We start from the raw sequence: 25,668 nt of genomic DNA on the forward strand, positions 1-25,668 counted from the left end.
TTTTTTTTTTTTTTTTGGAATGGTTTGAGAATAAGAGGTATTAACTCTTCTTTTAAATGATTGGTAGAATTTGCTTGTGGAGCTTTCTGGTCCTGGACTTTTGTTTGTTGAGAGATTTTTTTATTACTGATTCAATTTTTTGCTAGTTATCAGTTTGTTTAGGTTTTATATTTCTTCCTGTTTCAGTTTTGGTAGTTTATGTGTTTCTAGGAATGTATCCATTTCTTCCAGGTTGTCCAGTTTGTTGGCATATAGTTTTTCATAATACTCTCTTATAATTGTCTATTTCTGTGGTGTTGTTATTTATCCTCTTTAATTTATTTGGGTCATCTCTCTTTTCTTTTTGATAAGTCTGGATAGAGGCTTATCAGTTTTATTAACTTTTTCAGAGAACGAGCCTCTGGTTTCATTGATCCATTTTTTAAGTTTCTATATCATTTATTTCTGTTCTAATCTTTATTATTTCCTTCCTTCTGTTGGTTTTAGGCTTCATTTGTTGTTCTTTTTCTAGCTTCTTTAGGTAAAAGGTTCAGTTGTATATTTGAGATTTTTCTTGCTTCTTTTTTTTTTTAAATATTTTTATTTATTTCTAGGAGAGAGAGAGAGAGAGAGAGACAGCGTGAGCAGGGGAGGGTCAGAGAGAGAGGGAGACACAGACTCTGAAATAGGCTCCAGGCTCTGAGCTGGCAGTCAGCACAGAGCCCGATGCGGGGCTCGAACCCACGAACCATGAGATCATGACCTAAGCGAAAATCGGACGCTTAACCGACTAAGCCACCCAGGCGCCCCATCTTGCTTCTTAAGCAAGACCTGTATTGCTATATATTTCCCCCTTAGGGCTGCTTTTGCTGTATTCCAAAGGTTTTGAACTGTTATGTTTTCATTTTAATTTGTTTCCATGAATTTTTTATTTCTTTTTGATTTCTTCTTTGATTTCCTGGTTGACCCACTCATTGTTTAGTAGCATGTTGTTTAACCTCCATGTATTTGTGGTCATTCCAAAATTTTTCTTGTGGTTGACTTCTAGTTTCATATTGGTGTGGACAGAAGATATGCATGGTATGATCTCAGTCTTTTTGTATTTGTTGAAACCTGATTTATGACCTAACATGTGATCTATTCTAGAGAATGCCCCATGTGCACTTGAAAAGAATGTGTATTCTGCTTTTTTAGGATGGAATGTTCTGAATATATCTATTAAGTCCACCTGGTCCAGTGTGTCATTCAAAGCCATTGTTTCCTTGTTGATTTTCTCTTTAGATGGTCTGCCCATTGATGTAAGTGGAGTGTTGAAGTCCTCTCCTATTATTGTATAATTATCAATTAATTCCTTTGTGTTTATTATTATTTTATATATTTGGGTGCTTTCATGTTAGGTGCATAAATATTTACAATCATTAGATTATTTTTTGGATTGTCTCCCTTATTATGAGATAGTATCCTTCTTCATCTCTTGTTACATACAGTCTTTGTTTTAAAGTCTAGTTTGTCTGATATAAGCATTGCTACTCTGGCCTTCTTTTGACATCCATCTGTATGACAAACGTTTCTCCATCCCCTCACTTTCAATCTGCAGATATCTTTAGGTCTAAAATGAGTCTTTTATAGACAGTATATAGATGGGTCTTGTTTTTTTTATTAAAAGTTTTTATTTATTTTTATTTTGGGGAGAGAGAGAGTGTGCGTAAGTGGAGGAGGGGCAGAGAAAGAGAGGGAGACACAGAATCTGAAGCAGGCCCCAGGCTCTAAGCTGTCAGTGCAGAGCTTGATGCAGGGCTCAAACCCATGAACCGTGAGATCATGATCTGAGGTGAAGTTGGATGCTTAACCACTGAGCCACCCAGGAGCCCTGAAGGTCTTGGGTTTTTTTTTTATCCATTAGGAAACGCTGAGTCTTTTTTAAATTTTTTTTTTTTTAAATTTTAAATGTTTATTTTTTTGAGACGGAGACAGAGACAGAGACAGAGCACGAACCAGGGAAGGGCAGAGAGAGAGAGGAAGACACAGAATCTGAAGCAGGCTCCAGGCTCTGAGCCATTATGACAGTACAGAGCCTGACGCCCAGCCTGAACCCAAGACATGAGATCATGACCTAAGCTGAAGTCGGATGCTTAACCGACTGAGCAGCCCAGGCACCTCATATACCCATTGTCTTTTGATTGGAGCACTTAGTCCACTTACATTCAGAGTAATTATTGATAGATATTTTAGTGCCATTTTATTACTTGTTTTGTTGTTGTTCTGGAGATTTTCTCAGATCCTTTCTTGTCTTTGTCATTTTGGTCTTTCCTTTCCACTCAAAGAATCCCCTTTAATATTTCTTGCAGGAGTGGTTTAGTGGTCATGAACTCCTTTCATTTTTCTTCGCCTGGGAAACTCTTTATCCCTCCTTCCATTCTGAATGATAGCCTTGCTGGATAGAGTATTCTTGGCTGCAGACTTTTGCCATTTAGCACTTTGAGTATATCATGCCATGTCCTTATGGCTTCCCAAGTTTCTGTTGAGAAATCTCCAGCTAGCGTTGTGGGTCTTCCCTTATCAAGGGAAGTTAAGGACTTCTTTTGTCTTGCTGTTTTTAAGATTTTTTTCCTTCTTTTTACATTTTTTAATTTTAGAGAGTGTGTGTGAATAGGGAAGAAGGGTAGGAGGGGGGAGAGAGAGAGAGAGAGAGAGAGAGAGAGAGAGAGAGAGAGAGAGAGAGAATCTTAAACAGGCTCCCTGCCCAGCATGGAGTCTGACACAGGGCTTGATCCCATGACCCTGGGATCATGACTTGAGCTGAAATCATGAGTTGGATGCTCAAACCGACTGAGCCACCCAGGCACCCTAAGATTTTTTTTTTATCAGTATACTTTGCAAGTTTAATTACAATATGTCTTGGTGTTGGCTTGCTTTTGTTGATTTTGATGGGAGTTCTCTGTGCCTTCTGGATCTGGATATTCATTTCTTTACTAGATTAGGGAAGTTTTTCACTATTATTTCTTCAAATAAATTTTCTGTCCCTTTCTCTCTTCTTCTGGGACTCCTATAATACAAATATTATTATGTTTGATGCAGTCACTGAGTTCCCTAAGTCTGTTCTAATGCTGCATAATTCTTTTCTCTTTTTTTCAGCTTCAGTATTTTCCATTATCTTGTCTTCTAGGTCAGTAATTTGTTCCTCTGCTTCCTCCAGGTTGATAGTTCATGGCATCAGCCCTGTTTCTAATCTCATGTTTTGTATTCTTCGTCTCTGATTCTTTTATCTCTGTGGTAAGGGTCTCACTGATGTCTTCTGCTCTTTTCTCAAACCTAGTGAGTATCCTTAGGATTGCTTCTTTAAATTCTCCATCAAGCGTGTTACTTTTATCTGTTTCACTTAGATCTGTGGCCCTGACCTTACCTTGTTGTTTCATTTGGGATGAATTCTTCCATCTTGGCATTTTGTCTAAGTTTCTGTCTTCTTTGTGTTAGAAAACCTAGTTTTGTTTTCTGCTTCTGAGAGTAACGGCTTTATGAAGGAGAGTTCATATAGTGCCCAGGGTCTTGTGCTTTAGGGAGTGTCTCTGGTGTGTGCTGTATGTGCTCTGCTGCTGTGTTGTGGCTGGTCCATCCTCAGGCAAGTCATCTGCCATGGCTCTTCTTGCCTGTCATCCGCACTGTTTGGACCTTGGCCAGAATGTGGCAAGTTTTAACCAAGTGTGCTCTGATCTGCTTGTAAAATGAGACCTGGTACTACTTACACTAGAACTGAAGCCTTGCAGGACTATCTGGTCGGGAGACATGGTGCAGGCAAGGATTTCTGCTGGTCTTCTCTTAAGGCGTCACTGCACTGGTGTAAGCAAGTTAGGAGTCAGTGTCCGAGCTGTGCTGCCTCCTGCTCGTGGCTCTGTGTTTATGCTGAGGGACAGGGAAGGGAAATGGTGCCAACCAGCTCCTTTTCCCCCAGAGAGATGTCTTTGTGAACGCTGCCTCTCAGGGAGTGCTCCAAGAAGAGTGAATAATCCACCACCTGTGTGCCCCAGGTGTTCTTCAAGTCACTGTTTCTACACCATATGCCCCTGGGTTGTTTGCCTGCCTTCTCTCCAGCAGCAGCGCAGTGGCCTTTGGGCTCTATCCCAGCCAAGCCTGCTGATCTTTAAAACTCCAGGCTTTAAGCCCTGCTGGTTCCAAGAACTCAGGAAATTCCGTCCCTCTCATTCTCCAAACCAATGGCTTTGGGGAAATGTTCTCCTTGTGCGTTCCCCTGTGTGCTCCTTTGTCTCTCTCCCTTCTCCGTGACCATGGCTTCCTCTCCTCCATAGCACTTGTGATCCGTTTCTCCCAAAAACCACATCTCTGTACTTCCTACCTTCTTTGATGTGGCCCTTTCTCTCCTTTTAGTTGTGGAGTTTGTTCTATGAGTCTTCAGGTTGATTTTTGGGGGCATTTAGGATGATTCGATAATTATCTAGTTGTGTTCATGGGACGAGACAAACTTAGGGTCCTCCTCTTCTGCCGCCATCTTCTCTCACCATCAGCAATCCACTATATTTTAAAGGGGCTCTAATTCATGAGAAAGTTTTTCCTCCAAGTGACTCAAAATTTACTTCCCTACAAGTAATGCACATTTGTTCTACTTGTCCCTTCCAGAGCTAAATAGGGTAGATGCAAGTACTTCTCACATTCTAGACCTTCAAGGACTTAGGGACAGCTCTTATTTTCTGCTGGAGCATTAGGAGATAGTAAATACATCCTCCCCCTCAACTTTCAAGCTTAGAACCCAGTGAGAGACAACTACTAGAGTCTGGTAGGTGGAGATAAAAAATATCAACTTTAGGGGCGCCTGGGTGGCTTAGTTGGTTAAGCATCCGACTTTCGCTTAGGTCATGATCTCGCGGTTCGTGGGTTCGGGCCCCACGTCGGGCTCTGTGCTGACTGCCAGCTCAGAGCCTGGAGCCTATTTCAGTCTTTGACTCCCTCTCTCTCTGACCCTCCCCTGCTCACGCTGTCTCTCTCTCTCTCTCCTAGAAATAAATAAAACATTAAAAAAAAAATTAAAAAAAATATCAACTTTATTTTTGAATCATACATACCGAGTTCTTCCAAACTTTCCAATATGGAGATCCCTCTGTAAGGAAGCATGAGGATTTGAGAAAATAAGTGTTATTCACAGCTGTTTCCCACTAAATCTTACACTTTGATAGGTAAATACCCCCATTTCCTTCAGTAATTCCTCATAGAAATATTTTCCTAATCTTTCATGAGCTGATTCAGTGACTAACTTCAGATGTGCTCAAGTTAATCCAGAGTATACTAGTACTATACTTATTAGGCTGTTGACGCAGTCTAAGATAGCACTTACCATTTTAATTTTTAAATTTAATGTTTTTGATAAACACGTAGTCTCTGAAAGTTGTTCCTGCGAAGAGGTCAATCTTTCTCCTCCTCCTTTCCTTTCTCTCTTCCTCCTTTCCTTCCTTCTGTCCTTCCTTCCTTTCTGTGTGTATACATGTTATAACATGTATTCATTTTATTTATTAGTTTTTTTCTTTTTGCCTTTTGAGCTCCTTCACCCACTTCTCCCTCTCCCTACTCTCTGCCTCTGGCAACCATGAGTCTATTCTCTTTATCTTTTTTTAACTTTAAATTTATTTATTTATTTTTAATAGTTTATTGTCAAGTTGGTTTCCATGTAACACCCAGTGCTCATCCCCACAAGTGCCCTCCTCCTTGCCCATCATCCCCCTTCCCCTCCCCCCACCCCCATCAGCCCTCGGTTTGTTCTCGGCATTCAAGAGTCTCTCATGGTTTGCCTCCCTCCCTCTCCCCCACTATTTTTCCCCTTCTTCTCCCCCATGGTCCTCCATTAAGTTCCTCCTGTTCTCTTTATTTGGTTTGTTTGTTTGTTTGTTTTTTACATTCCACAGATAAGTGAAATCATATGGTATTTGTCTTTGTCTGGCTCATTTCACTTAGTATAATGTCTTTAAGATCCATCCATGTTGTCACAAATGGCAATACTTAATTATTTTTTTAAGATTACATTATTTTTATGGCTGAATCATATTCCACTGTGTGCATGTATGTATGTGTATATGCTGCAATTTCTTTATTCATCCATTGACATACACTTAGACACTTAGGGTGTTTCTATATCTTGGCTATTGTAAATAATGCTACAGTGCCTGGGGGTGTGCGCCTATATCTTTCTGAGTTAGCATTTTTTGTTTTCTGTGGATAAATACCTAGAGGTGGAATTGCTGGATTGTATGGTAGTTCTATTTTTAATTTTTTGAGGAACCTCCACATTGTTTTATATGGTGGCTGTACCAATTTACATTCCTACCAACAGTGCACGAGGGTTCCCTTTTCTCCCCATCCTTTCCAACACTTGTTATCTCTTGTCTTTTTGAAAATAGCCATTCTGATAGGTGTGAGGTGATATCTCATTGTGGTTTGGATTTGCATTTCTCTGATGATTAATGATGTTTAGCGACTTTTGAAATACCTGTTGACCACCTTTCTTTCTTCTTTGGAAAAATATCTATTCAGATCATCTGCCCATATTTTAAACCAGATGGTTGTGTGTTTTTTTTACTGTTGAGTTGTATGAGGTTTTTTTTTTTTTTTCTATTTTGGATATTAGCCCCTTAACAGATATATGATTTGCAAATATTTCTATGATTCAGTAGTTTGTCTTTTCGATTTGTTGATGGTTTCCTTTGCTGTGCAAAAGCTTTTTAGTTTTATGTTGTCCCACTTATTCATTTTTGCTTTTGGTGTCTCATTAAAAAAATCATTGCCAAGACCAACATCAGTACTAATGCAGACTAAGATGGCACTTGCCATTTTTAAAAAAAATATTTTATTTATTTTTAAAAAGTTTTTATTTACTTGAGAGAGAGAGGGAGAAAGAGAACAGGCGAGGGGCAGAGAGAGAAGGGGGGACAGAGGATCCAAAATAGGCTCTGTGCTCACAGCAAAAAGCCCAGTGTGGGGCTCAAAGTCAGGAACTGTGAGATGATGACCTGAGCTGAAGTCAGTCACTTAACCTACTGAGCCACACAGGTGCCACAGAATGTTTATTTATTTTTGAGAGAGAGCGATTGTGTGTGTGTGTGTGTGTGTGTGAGAGAGAGAGAGAGAGAGAGAGTGCACAAGAGTGCACAAGTAGCAGAGGGGAAGAGTGATAGGGACAGAGGATCTGAAGCAGGCCCTGTGTTGTCAGCGCAGAGCCTGATGTGGGACTCGAACTCACAAACAGTGAGATCATGACCTGAGCTGAAGTCAGAAGCTCAACTGACTGAGCCACCCAGGTACCCTGGCACTAGCCATTTTAAAATTTATGGTCAATGGAGACTCCTAGATCCTTTCGTCTATATACTGATGTTTATCCTTTACTTATTTTGTTAGTGTTTACGTTATTCCTGTTTATAGTGTTAGTATTTTTTAAGCTAAATGTAGGATTTTATAATTTATTCCTCCTGCATTTTGTCCTGTTAGTGTAGAACAGCATTCCCCAAACTATGTTTCTTTTTTTTTTTTTAATGTTTTATTTATTTTTGAGAGAGAGATAGAGACAGCGTGAACAGGGAAGGGTCAGAGAGAGAGGGAGACACAGAATGTGAAATAGGCTCCAGACTCTGAGCTAGCTGTCAGCACAGAGCCCAATGCGGGGCTCAAACCCACAAACCATGAGATCATGACCTGAGCCAAAGTCAGAGGCTCAACCGACTGAGCCACCCAGGCGCCCCTCCCAAGCTATTCTTCTCAAAGACAGCTGAATGTTAATTGGTGCTTCATGAATAAGGTGCTTTTTCATCAGATGGCTAAGGAAGATCTTGATTTGATTAAAAAAATTTTTTTAATGTTTATTTCTGAGAGAGAGAGCATGAGCAGGGGAGGGTCAGAGAGAGAGGGAGACACAATCTGAAACAGGATCCAGGCTCTGAGCTGGCTGTCAGCACAGAGCCCGACGTGGGGCTCGAACCCACGGACTGTGAGATCATGACCTGAACTCAGACATTCAACTTACTGAGCCACCCAGGCACCTCAGGAAGATCTTGATTCGGCACTTCAAGGGCCTTAGTCCATATACTGGTTTTATGTGACTTTGTTAGCTGTGAAGCTCACCCAGATTCCCACAGTCCTGACCCTCTATTGTTGCATGCCTTGCTACTTTCCTCATGTATAAGCCCTACCAACGCATCTGCTTCTGACACCTTTGAATGAGGAGGTCTCCTCACTGTGGGATTTTTCAGTGGGAACGAACTCTGGAGTGTAGCATCTCTCATTTGCACAACTGGAAACTTTTTCCCCAGGAAATTTCTTTCATGACTAGTGTTTCAGAGAACATTTCTTGGGAAACACCAACCACTTTAGGCTCCTTGTTAGAGCCTGTTGAAAGCTTTGCAGATGGTGTATTTGTCTTACAGTCTATTAGTTACCCATCCCAGCTTTGCTGTTGTGGGCAGATGGGACAAGCCTGCTTTCCATAACTTAATTTTTGTGAATAAAATTGTCTGGCACCATAAAAAACACTACCTGTTTCTGAGCCCAGTGACATACCACTGAAAGCCATGTCCCAGACTACGACTGATGTATTACATAGTCCTTTGAGTATGAAAGTTTTTTTTAACTTTGTCGCATGCCTTGCTAAAAATTTTGGATATATGCTGTGTTTATGACATTGTCCTGAATTCCCAGCTTCTTAATCTTACTGAAAAATTAATGAGATTTATATACCCAACTAATGCTGGCCTGGATTGTTCATCAGGTCCTTTACTAAGACCTCAGATTTACTTCAGAAATTACCAGAGGTGCTTGGGGGGCTCAGGTGGTAAAGTGTTCGAGTCTTGGTTTTGGCTGAGGTCATGATCTCACAGTTTGTAAATATGAGCCCCACGTCAGGCTCTGCATGCTTAGTTTGGGATTCTCTCTCTCTCCCTCTCTCTCTGCCCCTCCCCCATGTTCTTTCTCTCTCAAAATACATAAATAAGTTTTTTAAAAAGAAGTTACCTAAAAAAGTATCTGTGGACAGTTCTGGTCTTCTAGTTAAATAACATCTCTTTTCTCTACCTTTCCCTTTGTGTGTGTCCTCCTACTTTCTCTAATCTCCTAAATTTTTCTAATTTGAGCTATCTTGCTTTGTTACCTTCCCTTATAGATGGTTTCCTTTTAACTGCAAGATCTAGAGACTCTCATTTCTTTCTTGTCTGAGATAAACCAAGCAGTACCAAAAAATTTAGGAGTTACAGCTTCTTGCCTCTAAAAGTATAAAAGAGGGGCTTCTGGGTGGCTCAGTTGGTTAAGCATCTGACTTTGGCTCAGGTCATGATCTCATAGCTTGTGTGTTTGAGCCCCGCATGAGGCTCTGTGCTGACAGCTCAGAGCCTGGAGCCTGCTTTGGATTCTGTGTCTCCCTTTCTCTCTCCCCCTCCCCTGCTCACACTCTGTCTCTGTCTCTCAACGACAAATACATGTTAAAAAAATTAAAATTTTTTTTTCTGAAGTAAAAAAGACACTGCAGCCTCTTGTGTGTTACAAAGACTTAGCATACGTTGATATAATGAATAATGTGCATGTTTGGTAAATTTTAGAATGAGAAAAGTTTACACTGGGTATTGAAGGCAGGAGAGGATTTCCATTCTGCTTATGTAGCAAGTTCATGGGATATTGTTATTTTACTATGATTTAAGAATGGAGCTATTTCATATTATCCTTTTAGATGAAAATATTTGTTCAGCTAATTTAATAATAGTCATAGTCCATGTGTTTTAATTAAAGTTTTAATGACCCTTTCATAGTACAGCAATAGAACTGAGGTTGAATAAGTTCATTCTCTAAGAAGTAATTTCTGAGTAACTAACGTTTTTGGATTTTACCACCAGAATTTCTTAGAGACACCTACCCGACTTGCGATCTATCAGAAAATGGATATGACTGGAAGTTGTGTGTCGCAGCTATCAATGGTTGTATCCGTAGTCTTAGATATGACTCCAAGAAGTCCGCATCCAAAGCATAGATGCTTCTAGCAACAACGCCTTCAACACAGTCAGAGCCAAATACTGACTGAAGGACTTCAATGTCAGCCATCTTGCTTTTTTTTTTTTTTTAATGCTGTATCATCCTGTAAGTTTCTCAAGTTATAATTTCAAAATTAGCTTGTTATAGTGGCAGTGTCGGTCGGCATTCACAATCGAAGAACTATCCAGTGTTCTTTTTCTGCCCACACAGAAGTGCATTAGGAAGAATTGCATTAGGAAGATGTATAATGTTTCATCTCATGAACAAAATGATGGGTGGCATTCTGATAAGAACCTCTAATTAAGAGAATGGTAGTAAACTTGTGAAGGTTGTTTTCACTGCTGTTTTAATGTAGAATGAGAATAGCACGTTTAGCTCTTAGTGACAGATGAAATCTGAGCCCCAGTGACACAGATCTAGGTAGAGAGCCATATAGTTGAACAGGCAAACCATAATGCCAAGTATAGGAATTTGTCGGTAGTGGACATTCAGTATTTGTGAAGTGAATCGTCACTGAAGATCTTAGGTCTGAGCTCCCCTGATTTAGCAGGGAGGTATGGTTTACACATAACCAAAATCTCCCATGTTGGTTTTCTTATACTTATATCAATAGGGGATTCATAGGACTGACATCCTATTGTTTGACCCAAGCTTTCCAGACATGAGACCTATTTTTTTAAATTACTCCTGGTAAGAACAGCATTCTTTTAATTACCTCCAGATAATATTTTATCACAGCAGTTTTCTAAGAGTCAACATAGAAAAGCATATCAGGAGACTTTTGGTTCCATTGAAATAATTTAAATTTAAGAATATATAGCTGTGAATAAAAAGAATCTGACCAGAGTAAGACACTAACATTTTTGTTGTTGTTGTTTCTGAAATGTCTGGGTGAAGGTTTATAAATGTACTGTGTTTTTCTGATTGATTTTACTGTTGAAGTACATACAAATTTAAATCTTACAGTGTTTAAATGGAAAAAAAATTGATCAGAGATTCAATTAGAAAAAAAGTGATCTTAAAGGATATTGGCAAAAATATCGGAGAATGAAAAAAATTCCGTTTTGCTCATGAGTAGGATTTTATTTTTAGCTTAAGCATTTTAAAGTTCTTGAATGTGTGAGCCATAGAAATACTGTATAATTTCACTGTTTGATCATTTGTGTTTAGGAAACATTTTGTCAAAAAAAGAGAAATGTTTTGTTAGTTATAATGCCATCTTTTAGCTTTCAACCTATCAAATGATCCTCAGTTACATTCATTTTATAGCATTTTTAGTTATTGTTAAAAAACAAATTTTTTCCTTGTGGGAGTTCAGTCTTTAGCTGTGGTCATTTGCTTATGACCGATGAGTTTTTCCAGATAAGTTTTCTGATCTTAGATCAGTTTTTTTGATAAGGCAAAGAAGTTCAATAGAGATAAATAGGTCAGTCAGTGTAATTTGTGTGAAAGTTGACAACTCTTGTTATTTTTATGATTTGTGAAGTAGTTTAGGAATGTTTTATATGGTTAATTTATAGAATAGATCTATTTTTCTAATGACTTATCTTTTAAAAATTCAACTCTTAGAGTATTTTAGTGAAATATAGTATAGTTTTAGAAAAATAAGGTGTAAGATATAATTTTTATAATTCTGTTCTCCAAATCTATAATTTGCCATCAGTTGCCTTTAGGTTAATAAAACTATAGTATTTCTATGCATATCTTTATATGTTTAGGCTATGCTACAGTGATCTTAAAAAGTAAATAATTCAAGCCAAAAAAATCTTCCATAGAGGGCAAAAGTTTTGACAGAATTATTCAGATGAATTAATCTAAAATAATTTTATATCTTTTATATGCAGCTTTCAAATTTGATTTTTATTTTGTGTTATCTTAAATATTCCCTGGATTAGAAGCAAAATTACAAGAAAACTTTATATTCACAAAAGTTTTTCAAGATTTACATAGTTAACTTTATTATGGTGACTGCTAATATAAGTTACTGTCCTGTCCAACACGATTACCAACATAATGGTAATGTCACTAGCCACATGTGGCTCTTAAACACTTAAGATGTGGCTAATTAAACAGAGGAACTGAATGTTAAAACTTTACTCATTTTAGCTAACTGAAAATTAAATTAAAATAGCCACATGTGGATAGTGGCTGCTGTATTGGCTAGCACAGTTTATAATACCCATTTTTTTAAAAAAAATTTTTATTTCTGAGAGAGAGAGAGAGAGACAGCATGAGCAGGGGAGGGTCAGAGAGAGAGGGAGACACGGAATCCGAAGCAGGCTCCAGGCTCTGAGTTGTCAGCACAGAGCCCGATGTGGGGCTCGAGCCCACGAACCGTGAGATCGTGACCTGAGCCGAAGTCGGACGCTCAACCGACTGAGCCACCCAGGCGCCCCTATAATACCCATTTTTTAAAAGCAAGTGTTTAAAATTATTTCCGTAGTTTGAATCATAATACACGCACAGCTTATTTTTATTTTTATATTTTTACACACAACTTCCTTACAGTCACACTGATTGAGCAAAAATAAATTTCATAAAGGTGCTGCATATTTTATTTTAAACTAACTGAGACCTTTTCTGTCTTCAAACTATCTCAGGGTCACTCTATTATTGTATTAGTCCAGTGTTAAAGATTTTAAATGCCACTTCATAAGACTTGTGCTTGATAAATAAGTTTATCTTTCCTTTGTTGTCTTGTTTTACAAATAAATACAATAAAGAATCATTAAAATATTCTTAGTATTGATGCTTTGGTTGTTCTTTTCTTTTTCTTTTTTTAATGTTTTATTTATTTCTATGAGAGAGAGACAGCATGAGCAGGGGAGAGTCAGAGAGAGAGGGAGACACAGACTCTGAAACAGGCTCTGAGCTAGCTGTCAGCACAGAGCCTGATGTGGGGCTCGAACTCACGAACTGTGAGATCATGACCTGAGCCGAAGTCAGACACTTAACCGACTGAGCCACCCAGGAGCCCTCACAATGTTTTTTTTTGAAAAAATAAAGATAACGTATTTTTCATCCAGTTCCATAAATGTGGTACAGTTAGAATGTTTACTTTCTTGCTTAATAAGCAAAATGGGATAGTTGAACCCAGCAACAGCAAATTACTATTGTGGGTATAGTCATAAGGTTATTGAAACCTTTAAAAGTGTTTTACCCTTCCTGGGTAAAATAGAAGTGTTACTAAAGCATAATATCATTTTATACTTTAATATTTATTTGAACATATGGTACATTTTTATTTATAATAAAATAAGATTGGGACAGGACGGGAAATCAGGGTAAAGAAGGTAGTGAGAGTGAAAATGGTTTAGATTGCCACTGTTACGGAGTGCTGCAGAGATAGTCCTCTACTAGATGCAGAAATGATCTCTAAAGAAAAGTAAAAAAAAACCAGTTGAAAATCTAAACGTTACAGGCCAAAGGCCATAAAAAATGTTACCATAGATTTAAATAGCAATATTGTTGACACCTGAGGCACCATCTCCGCCCCGCGGGCAAGCAGCCCCGCCCACTCACCGCTGAGCTCAGGTGCGCAGGCGCAGGCTTCAAGTAGTTCCCGCCAGGCCCTCAGGTGTGGCGCGCGACTGTCTACCCGACGCTGGTGGGGCTCTGCCTCAGCTCCCTGCCCGGGGCCTGGGCGGACGCGGCTCCAAGGCGGGCAGAACTCCTTGTTTGAGGACGAGGGTCCGGCAGTCGTGCACTCTGTCAAGTCGAGTGGTTCTGCAGGTGAGCAACACACCCGCTTGGGGCTACAGCCTGGGCACTGCAGTGAGGACCTCAGCCCGCCGGTCCGCGTGCGCGTTGTTGCGAGTCCCCCCACCTCCGCTTCTCAGCACCCCTCAGATTCCCCTGCAATCCCTACGGGGCGAGACCAGAATAGGGGCTCCCGCGAAGCTACCCTCAGTGCTGGGGCACTGCTTTTCGCCTGGGCCCTCTTCCCAGGGAAGGAGCCTGAGGCTCCAGGGATGCCTCTCGGTGTGGTGCTGTGCTGGTCTGGGTTAGGGGCGATGCGCTCCGTGGGTAGTTCTCTTACCCATCTAAGGCGGTTTGTCTTGTCTCTCTGGTGCAGGGCGGGGGGGCAAGTGAGCTGTCTCAGCCTCAGTCGGTGTTCCAAGATTCTCCCAGTGGTGTCCTGTTCAGGAATAGTTCCAGTGAGGGACGGTGAAATCACAAAGCTGTATGTTGCCATCTTGGTGACCTCACTCTTAATTTATTTTGTAAAAAAATTTTCATAGTTTACTTATTTTTGAGACAGAGACAGAGCACGAGTGGGGGAGGGGTGGAGACAGAGAGGGAGACACAGAATCTGAAACAGGCCCAGGCTCTGAGCTGTCAGCACAGAGCCCGACGCGGGGCTGGAACCTACAAACCATGAGATTATGACCTGAGCCAAAGTCGAACGCTTAGCCGACTGAGCCACCCAGGCGCCCCTCACTCTTAATTTCTATTTTGAACCTCTATGCACCGGGATTAGAAATTGAGCCTTAGTCATTCAAGGCTTTTGAGTTTCCCGAGAATGCAAGAGCCCTGGAGGTGAACAGAGATAGGTCTGGGAGAATACCAGTGGGTGGTATCCCGTTCTCCAGGATTGGTTCTAAGTTTCAGTGGTTTTATACAATGCCAAGGGTGAGGAGGGCGTTCGGAATCAGGTTCTTGTCATCAAGATGATGGTTTCTTAACCATCATCAACTGAGATAACTACTTGTCTCACCTGGTCTTTAGTCATTGGCCCAGAGCCATTCTTGTCCACATGACCCATTCAGGTGGAGAAGCTCCTATCTCTGCTCCTTCCAAGTTCCCTTCAGACTGGTGGGAATCATTTTGCTGCTGCTTCATTATTCTGTGTCACAGGAAATTTTTTTTAAGTCAGTTTATTTTTGAGGGGGGAGGAGGGACAGGGAGAGGGAGAGAGAGAATCTCAAGCAGGCTCTGTGCTGTCAGTGGAGAACCCATCAAGGGGCTCGAACTTCCCAACCTTGAGATCATGACCTGAGCTGAAATCAAGAGATGGTCACTGAACTGACCGAGTCCCCCAAGTGCCCTATGAAATGAGTTTCATCCAGTTCTCCATAGATTTTCATGTAGGACTGGCTACATAATTTGCAGGACCCAATGCAAAATGATGAATTCAATTTTGATACTATTTAAGTAACACAGTTTTATATTTTAACATTTTATTTTGGGATAATTTTGGACTTACATAAGAGTAGTAAAAATAGTACAGAGTTCCTGTACATCCTCACTCAGCTTGTCCTAATGTTAACAGCTTTAATAACCATGGCACAATGATCCAAACTCAGAAATTAACATTAGTACAATAGTATTACCTCCAGACAGTTTGTATTTTGCTAGGTTTTCATATTAAAGCTCTTTTTCACTTACAGGATTCAGTCCAAGATCCTATATTGCACTTAATTCTCATGTCTCCTTACTCTCCAATCTGTGGCAGTTCTCAGTCTTCCCTTGCTCTTCCTCACCTTGACACTTTGAAGAGCACTGGTCAGTCATTTTGTAGCATGTCCCTCAATTTGGGTTTGTCTAGTGTTCTCTTGATGAGACTGAGGTTATGCACTCTTAGGAATGATGTGCTCTTCTCAAAGCATCACAGCCTCTTGAATATTTCAATAAAAAAGTTACCAGAAGGTTTGGCAGTTTGTCCAAAGTCCTAGAGTTGATAGCACCAAAGCCAAGACTGGACCTCAAATCTTACTTTTATGCTAGGGTTGTTAACACAAACCTATAAGTCCTTTCATAAATTTTTCCAAACTAGTGACTTATTTAGCATTTGCTTTTAAAAATGTTTATTTATTTTGAGAGAGCAAGCATGAGTTGGGGAGGGGCAGAGAGAGAGGGAGAGAGAGAATTCTAAGCAAGTTCTATGCTCAGCACAGAGCCCAACCCAGCTCAATCCCATGAACTGTGAGATCATGACCTGAACCGAAATGAAGAGTCAGACACGTAACTGACTGGCACCCCAGGGTTTGCCTTTTAGGAATGTGATTGCTGAGTCCTTGTTTGGTCCCTGCACAGTGAAGTAGGGGAAAGGGGAGGCTGAGCACCAGACAGATAACCTAGGCGAAAAATAGGACATACTCCAAATGCTGTGAAGTTAAGTACTTGCTTGTGTCCTTGCTGCTTCATGGATGGTGGAGATGATGGTCATCACTTAATGAGCTCCAGCTGTGTGCCGGCTTTCAGCCAAGCATCACCAGTTCCCACTTCTAGAATTTCTGCTTTGCAAAAGAGAGGCTGAAAGCCACATTTCCCGTAACCCTGTGTCAGTATGGGTCCAGTTCAGAGTTTGTCGATGAGAGGAACTTTTATGAAATTTGAAGGCAAAAGAAAGAAGCTGTTTTTGCACCACAGTGAGGGCGGATGTGAGATTTACAGAAGCTCCCTCTCTAGCCTGACCTTCCTATCTTCACTGCCTAACTCAGTGGTCTGGGCATAGTAGGTGCACAGTAAGCAGAGGCATTCACCATTCGCCTTGCCTTACCATGCCTGAAATTCCACCATTAGTTGGATTTCTTTGGCTTGAAACTAATTTGACCTTTTCCCCCGTAAAAATGGAGGTTCTGTCTCTATTCATCCTGTATGCCTTCATGGAGCTGAACTTATTAAATCCTTTCCTCGGAGTTGGTTCAGTTTGGAGCGTGAGAGGGCATGAGGACTTGTTAGTTTTGAGAGAGACTTCCATGCAAAGATAAACGTGCAATAAGGGTTGCAGCATTCTCTGGAATAGGATAAAACATTGGAAACATGTTAAAGAATAATAGTTTTTAAAAAGGTAGAATTATGGCTCTCAGATATAAAATGAACATAGGCTAGATATTTTACTTGTTACTAATTAGGGAACTAATAAGATGTCACAACCATTTCAAAGGACAACAAACAACGTGTTTTTATTGGATTAGTAATGAAAGTGCAAAGGGAAGCAAAACTGGCTCCTCCCACAGTTGAAGGAATTAATTGAATTTCTACCAGACAATTTATTTGCATGTCTATAGATAAGAATTATTTTCCATTGCTATCAGTTATATACAGCCTACAGAATGGAAAATCAGAACTGGATAACCAAGAATTCTGTGCTCCAAACAATGAACAGTTTTCCACTGAAGCATAAATTTTTACCCATGAGTAAAGATATCTCTTAATAGAGAACTGGTAACATTAAGAGACTGCTACTACATTGAGAAAAGAAACATGCATTGAAAATGTGGCAGATACTAAAGTGAAAGGCAAACCAGAGATTAAAAATATATTAAAAAATTTTTTTAATGTTTTAAATTTATTTTAGAGAGAGAGAGTGACAGAGTATGAGTCAGGGAGGGGTAGAGAGAGAGGGAGATGCAGAATCTGAAGCAGGCTCCACACTCTGAGCTGTTAGCACAGAGCCCTATGCGGGGCTGGAACTCCTGAATCGTGAGATCATGACCTGAGCTGAAGTTGGACACTTAACCAACTGAGCCACCTAGGTGCCCCCCAGAGATTGAAAATATTCACAATATTTATGTCTGATAGAGGACTTGTATCCATTATATATTAAGGAATTCTGTAAACCAGTAACAAAATAATGAGCAACTCAATTTAAAAAATGGCCAAAATTCTTGAATGGGTATCTCATAAAAGAAGATACTGGAATGGCCAGTAAGCACATGAAAAAGTACTCAACGTCATTGGCCATCAGAAAAATGCAAATTAAAATTGTAGCAAGATAACAGCATACACCCACCAGAATAGCTAATGTTGTAAAGACAATACAAAGTGCTGATGAGGATTGGACAGCTGGAAGATGATACACTGCTGGTAGGAATCTAAAAGTCACTGGGGCAAAATGCCCCATCTATGACCCAGCAATTATAAGTATATTCTCAAGAGAAATGAGTACACAGGTTTCTGAAAGAATGTTCATAGTAGCTTCATTCACAGACCCGCCCCCCCCCAACTGAAAACAACCCAAACTGTGATGGGGATACCACTTAGCAATAAAAACAAAAACAGATTCTCCTGCAAAACTACCACTATATGCAAAACCAGAAATGAACCTCGAAAATATTAGGTTGCATGAGGAGCACCTGGCTGGCTCAGTCGGTTAAGCATCCAACTTAGGCTCAGGTCATGACTTTGCTGTTTGTGGGTTCAAGCCTGGTATTGGGCTCTCTGCTATCAGCGCAGAGAATGCTTTGGATCCCCTGCCTCCCCCTCCGCTGCCCCTTCCCCCCTCAAAAATAAATATTTAAAAAAGGAAAAAACAGGTGGCATGAAAGAATCCAGACACAGAAGGATAGCGACTCTGTGACTCCATGAATGTGAGGTTTAACAAGTAACACTCATGTATACTGTTGGGTCAGAGTAGTGAATACCTCTCTGGGAGTGGTATTGACTGGAAGGAGCATGAGGGAGACTTTCTGGGATAATGGAAATGTTATACATATTGATCTGGATGGGGATCACATGGCGATATACATACGTAAAAAGTCCTCAAGCTGTAGTTCAGTTATGTGCATTTACTATCTATAAATTATACTTAAAGTACTATTAAAAAAATGTAGTCAATCTAGATAAACTGATGTGACAATCATGTCCTGACTCAAAAAGGCTTATCTCTTCAGTTTGAATAGTGAGTCACAGAACAGTAAATGTAATACAATTCCATTTACATTATTAAAAACCATGGATGTGGTTACATGTCATATGTGAATGCATCACAAAGATGGAAGATACTTGTGTGGTTCTTTACTGTGACTGTCCTGGGAAGTGAATAGGAAAAGTGTGGCATGGCATTCTTGTTTGAATCATTTACGATGGGAATGTATGCATTATTAAAAAAAAAAAAAAAAAAGGCCAATTGGGGGCACCTGGGTGGATACAGTTAAGTATCCAACTCTTGACTTCAGCTTAGGTCATGATCTTGCAGTTTGTGAGTTTGAGCCCCACATCAGGCTCTGTGCTGACAGCACGGAGCCTGCTTAGGATTCTCTCTCTCTCTGCCCCTCCCCACTGGTTCATTCTCATTCTCTCTCTCTCTCTCTCTCTCTCTCTCTCTCTCAAAATAAACTTAAAAAAACGGTCAATTTTAATTCAAGTCATATTAGCAGGAAATGGAATATGTGCTCTAGAAGAAGAGTTGCTGAAAGGGGTAGTTACACAGTTGGACCTGCTGGTCCTGACACCTGGATTTCTTATGAGAAAAGTTTCCTTTGGTGAACTGGTAGGATTTTTATCAGCTCTAAATAAAGCCATAGCCAAAGATCTATGAATCCAGGCTAGCACAAAAATACAGTTTTGATCTTGGCTGTCTAGCATTATGTCTTTCACACTACAGGCCATTTCCTGTCAGTGGGTGATAAAATCAGTTTAATGAGTTGATACTAGCATTTCTTTTTTTTTTAATTTTCTAATGTTTTAATTTAGAGAGAGATACAGGGTGTGAGTTGGATAGGGGTAGAGAGACAAGGAGACACAGAATCCGAGGCAGGCTTCAGGCTCCAAGCTGTCAGCACAGAGACTGATGTGGGGCTCAAGTTTACAAACCGTGAGATCATGACCTGAGCTGAAGTCGGACGCTTAAACTGACTGAGCCACCCAGGCGCCCCTGGGACCAGCATTTCTGAGAAATGAAATAGAATAGAAAATATCAGAGGACAACGTTATTTTGGGAGACGTTTGTCTTAGTTTTGTATTTCTACTGTATATGGGAACCGTGCTGCCGTATAAAATGCCTTTCTTATTTGGATCACAATTCAAAAATATTTGAAAGCCACAGGCTCTAGTAAGTTCAGCTCACTGCGTTGACAAGTATAGGTTGACCGGTTTTCCCTTGCTCTATAATTTAGAGAGATTTGGGGACAGCAGGAATGGGAATGGCTTGATCTCGGGCTACAAGGGGGAACACCACCTTCCCTTTAAGCAGAGCCACAAGTGGGTCCTTCAGGGATGGCCTTTGGCATCCTGATCAGGCTTAGGAAGCAGGGACTAGAAACAGGGACTGGATCATAGTGGGGTTGTATTTAGTGGAATGAGCATTTTACATTCCACCCATCATCTGACCCTTGAAATACTTTTTAATCCTTGAAATCCTTGTTGTTTTAAACAGAAGCTATTTCAGATGTCTGTTTAAAGGAAATGACAGCCGCCAGCCTTCAAGATGTAGGTGATGGTAGGTTTCTTTTCTTTTCCCCTCTCAAACACAGGAAGAGTTGTGTGGAGGGGTGTGGAGGGAAGAGAGCAAAGGAGAGGATAAAAGAAGCATATGTATGCATACCTATATATACTGATGGTCCAATATATTTTCCTTGTCCCTAAATGGCCAGATAAGGGCTCTACTTAACTGAAACACATGACTTGAACAGGACTCTCCAAGCCCAGTCTGAGGAGGCGCTCGTACAGTTGCACTGCTAATAGATTCCATTTCTTAAGAATGTTGACACTTCAAGTTTTTAATGGTACCACTTAAGTGAGTTTCCAAGTAAGGCACTTTCTCAAAAGCGATGTTCCTGAAATAAAATGTACATTTTAGTGGATGGCACTTTTCTCTGTTAGCACTTGTGTTTTCAACCTAATTGTTGGTTTACTTAAGTGATGAATGATGTTTATTTAAGGAAGATGTAACACATTGATATGTTTTTGTGGTGTCTGGCAATGCAGTATCTGTACTTAAACTTACTGAGTTCCAAGAATAATTGTTTAAATGCCCTTTTGATCGGCCTAAGAATGCCAGCCTAATAAGAAAAGCCATTACCAAATTACCAACAGGGTTTGAGAACAGAAGTGTTCACATAGGCACACTTACTAGTTTGTCACTTATTAAATGAAATTAACGAATTCTTAGACCATAATGTGTATCTGTGTGTGCAGGTAGGTATTCTAATGTGTGATGGGTTTGATACACAAGGCTATAGAATACTATTTGGGTCTGTTGGGGGTGGAAGGGGTTAAGCTTTGTTAGTTACCCTTTCTACACTAACCAGGTCATGGATGAAATTGAAGACTGATTTTTTCTTTTCCTCAAATGGGCCTGTTTTCTCTAAGGATTACTCTAGAAAAGTATTTTTCAAACTTCATTCTAAGAAACCCCATGGGTTTCACAATTGTTTGATTAAAGTATCATTGAAAACAATATTTAAAATACTTTAGACCTATAATTAATGGAATTGTTAATTTTCTTAGGTGTGATGATAATGTGGTGGTGGTATATATTGTGCTTATTCTTGGGAGATGTATGCACAAGTATTTAGGAGACCAGTGCTATGAGGTCTTCAATCATCCTTTCAAATGGTACGGCAAAAGAAAACGTAGATGTGGAAGGACAAGGTATGCTAAAATACTAAGAATTGTTGAGTCTCCATGGGAGTACATGAGCGTTTGTGATATTCTTTCTGTTGGCTTGACAATTTTCAAAATAGAAATTTGGGGAAATATGTATATACATATTATAAATACTGTATATAAATATAAATATGTAGAGAGACCGAGTTAAAGTAAATATGGCCAAATGAGAGTGCTTATTGGATCCACACGTGGGCTATTGCTTGTACTGTCATGTGTCTGAGACCCGATGACAGATGTTTATGTGCACAAGTTAATGGTGGGGTGCTCTTCTGGGGGAAGGCCGCGCGATTCAGCAGGAGGAGGAGCTGAGCTGTGATGCAGTACTGACCAAGACCTCAGCCCAAATAGCTGGAGCTCAGCAGGTGGGATGGCCCTTCCTGGTTGTCCTTGAGGCAAGGGAGCCAGAGCTTCATGCCTTCTCAGCCACCAGTCATTGGATGTGAGCTTACTCTGGGGATGGGGGGGTAGGAGCATGTGGAGGGGCTGAGGGTGATGGAGCGGGGAGGCAGCACTCCCAGCATCTGGGAGATGCATGTGTCGTTCTTGAAGGGGGTTCTGGGTGGCTCACCACAGCATCCAGTACGTAGCTTTCCTTTATGCCATGTTAATTTGTTTATTGGAGTCACTTTCTTATAGATGTAACATTACTTTGCGAAGTTAAAGCGTTGTCAGATGTTTTTGTTTTGTTTCAGTAATTCAGGCCTGTGAGTTGGTGCTTGTGTAAAACACCTTCTCAAATGTATGTGTACTACACTCAATTAAATATCCTTGTCCCCCCAAAAAGGGAACTTGTAATAGTTTTCACTATATCAGTTTCATATTACATACAGTTGTAGGTTTTTAGGTTTTTTCTTTCCTTTTTTTTCATTTTTGGTAAGCTTTGGGTGCTTCTTATCTGACTTAGAACTTAAAATATAAATATAGATAAATGCCACTTTTAAATCTGCTTTTTATGTTGAAGATTCAAATAAGATTATTTTGCTCAAAAAGGAATTTGCCCCCTGTAACCATTGGTCTGCAATCCCTCTCCTATCCAAGATGAGACCATTCTGACTTCCAAATATGAGTTGAAGTTTGAAAACGATAAAAGGGAAGTTTTGTGATGCTAAACATAACTGACATCTGACTGCTGAACCTCTCAGTCCTGATCATAATTGAGCAAGAACACTTTGCCCTTTCTGCCTACACTAGCTGCTTCCTGGAACAAGGACAAGATGAGCAAGGGAAGTTCTCTTCTGGTTGTCATTTTAAGCATTTGTTTCCTTTTCATTTTCTTTTTTCCCTCTTTGCCATGGTTTGTGATATGGGACAAAGAGGGGACAGTATTATCCCACTGGAGAAGAAAAACAATAGTCTCAGAAGCAGAAGTCATGCATTGCAAAAAACTCAAAGTCACTTTTCCTGAGGAAAAAGCTTTATTTATCTTAGATTGGATTTGGCCTTTTAAAACATGGATACAAAGCAGGAGGGGGAGTGTAAATATAACCCCCAAATCTCTATAAAGCTATTTAAACTGCAGAGTGGTGAAGCAAGGTCTTCAATTCTTTCAGAAAATGAAAGATCTTTTTGAACTATTTTTCACTGTCCTACATGTCACTTCAAAGGAAAACTTGGCACGATGTTTAGAGACTTTCTTCTGTCCAAGAAAGGGTGTAAGGATGGGTTGGAAAGTACTTGAACCAAGTAACTCATCCACAAATCTCCCAGCTTCCCCCTGCATTTCCTCATAGGACCATTGTAGGGAATGAGCAATGAATGGTTGCAAATCTTCTTGTATGGCATAGAGGGCAGAAGAAATGTTCCTTAATAATTTACTCCAGAAGTGGTATGAGAGTTGAGCAGTCTGGAGCCAGGTTACTCTGATCTTAGAGATAGTAGGCAGGTTTGCCCAGAAAAGGTCCCTACTTTCATGGAAGGTCCCTAGGGAAAGACCACTGAAAGTGGCAATGATGTTGAGCATAGCAGTTACCCCTTGGAATCAGCGCCATGTGAACCCCCATTGCAATCTCAAGGAGCCTTTTGAGCATTGACCTGTGCAGCTTTTGAGAGCACACATGCGAATCGTTTGTGATACCCATAGCATGAAGAATTTTAAATTCTCCCTAGTCCCCAATCCTTACTAAATTCCCTAATATTCTATTCTTCTTTCTCCCTCTGCAGTAGCCCAGTATGGCACTTACTTTGTGGTGTTCTGTTGTAAATAAGGCCATTAGTTCCCTGCTATGCACACTGGGGTGCTCACTACATTTTATTGTGAATTCTGTGTTTTAGGAGATCAGAAACAAATGTTAATGGCTCTGTTATCTCCAACATTAAGCAACAAGCAGAAATTGTGTAAAGCATGCATTTTTTTTTTTTTTTCAGAATGAAAGATTTATCTTAGTTTGGGTTCCTGTAGAAGTCGACCTGAGACCAGGATTCAAGTGCAAATGCTTGAATTGGGAGGGGAAGGAAACACTGGAGAGAAATGAGGCAGGCAAGGGAAGGAGCCATTAAAGTGTGCTACTGGAGCTTAAGCCTGCTGGGGGGAGTGTAGAAAATGTGCCTCGGAGTTCTCCCACCTGTGGGTGAGGAAGCTGAAGCATTTATATAGCAAATCCACTCAGTTCTGGGTTGAGGACTGTTGGGTTAACTTCCCAGCATGTTCAGCCTGCTACCCTGGTGGCAAAATGGGCTTTAAAATGCTAGTGGATTAGGGATATGAGCAGGTGCTACAAAGATGCTATTGGATATTCAGAATAGCATTCAGATAATTTTCAACAAGCTCTGGTACCTCTACCACCAAAGAATTGTTTTTTTCTGGTAATGAGCGGGAGGCAGGTTTCATTTACTTGAGTTTAATAAATAAGAACAATATTTTGTTCACCTTGCAGGCTTATCATGAGAATCAAGTCAATTAATATCTGTAAAAGTATAACAGAAATAGAAGATGGCAGTTGAAATGATTTGACAGTTTGTAGCTGGATAGAAAAATGATCAAAGAAAAGCAGTGAACTGTAAAACAAAACTATTCTAGTCATTTCACATTTTATTGAGTTTTAAAGTGGTTTTCCTTCTGAACCCTCAAATATGACTTAGTTTATATCATATTTTCCGGTTTCCAGTGACTTAGTTTATGGCAGAAAGCCTTCTTGGAATCTGACATGATTAAGTTTTTTGCTTTTTTTTTTTTCTTAGAGACAATGCCTGCACATGCGTGTGTGAGCAGGGGAGGGACAGAAAGAGAGAGGAGAGAATCTTAAGCAAGCTCCACACTCAGTGCAGAGCCCGATTCGGCGGTCAGTCCCACAACCCTGGGATCATGACCTGAACTGAAATCAAGAGTCAGACACTCAACCAACTGAGCCACCCAGGCACCCCTTGCTATTTTTCCCCCCAGTTTTTAAAAGTGTTTGTTTATTTTTGAGAGAGTGAGTGCAAGTGTGGGAGAAGCAGAGAGAGGGGGAGACACAGAATCCAAAACAGGCTCCAGACTCTGAGGTGTCAGTACAGAGCCCAACGTGGGGCTTGAACCCATAGACCATGAGATCATGACCTGAGCAGAAGTCGAATACTGAACCCACTGAGCCACCCAGGCACACCACCCCTCTTGTTATTTTTATTATGTATATTTTTGGCCCACCTTATAACTTCTTGAGAGAAGTTAACTAAAATCTTCGATAATTGTGGATCTCTTATAAAAATGTTGCTTAATATATTTTGAAACTCTTATTAATGCATAGAGTTTCAAAATTATTACAGCTATTTGGTAGATTATTCTTTTTATCATCAAGTAAGGTCCTGCTTTATTACTACTAAGTCTTTCCCCTTTAAATTTTGCTTTGACTGTATTAATCTTGCTAGATAGATTTTTTTTGTTGTTATTTGGTATACTTTTTCCTCTTGCTTTTATTTTAGCTTTTGTATGTCCATTGTGTTTTAGGTGTGCCTTTTGTAAAAAGCCAACTCTAGCTTTTGTTTTCACCCACTCAATATAAACAGATTTATCTCTTAAAGATAGTGACTAAAAACATAGATTACTGATATATTTGGGTTCAATTTTTGCTTTCTTGTTTTTATTTATTTGAGTTTTGTTTTCTTATTCTGGTTTGGAGGTTATCCATCCTAGTTCTTTATCACTTATTTTATGCTCTTACTTTCCGTTGCCTTAAAAGGCATGGAACATACCTTTTATTTTTCTTTTGTTGATGAGATGTTTACTGCAGGGTTAATTATCCTTCTTACTGTAAAAGCCTTGTATTTATTTTGTGGAATAACATTCACTGCATACTGAAGGATGCCGCTGTGTACCTAATCACCTATATTGTTGTTGTATATGTTGCTTTACTTTCTGCTCAAAGAGAA

At 40.0% G+C, this 25,668-nt stretch overlaps 1 protein-coding gene across 1 annotated transcript in view; it reads left to right on the forward strand.

Moving 5' to 3' along the window:
- BEND2 (BEN domain containing 2) overlaps positions 1 to 9,985 on the forward strand; it is a 56,493-nt gene extending 46,508 nt beyond the window's left edge. The window contains exon 11 of the mRNA XM_039222873.1: positions 9,852 to 9,985. Within this exon, the coding sequence (XP_039078804.1) occupies positions 9,852 to 9,985 (134 nt within the window). The remainder of the gene's footprint in view (positions 1 to 9,851) is intronic.
- The last annotated feature ends 15,683 nt before the right edge of the window (positions 9,986 to 25,668 follow it).

This window comes from Hyaena hyaena, unplaced genomic scaffold (genome assembly GCF_003009895.1).
Source record: "Hyaena hyaena isolate Hyena2069 unplaced genomic scaffold, ASM300989v1 scaffold_1219, whole genome shotgun sequence".
Taxonomy (NCBI): domain Eukaryota; kingdom Metazoa; phylum Chordata; class Mammalia; order Carnivora; family Hyaenidae; genus Hyaena; species Hyaena hyaena.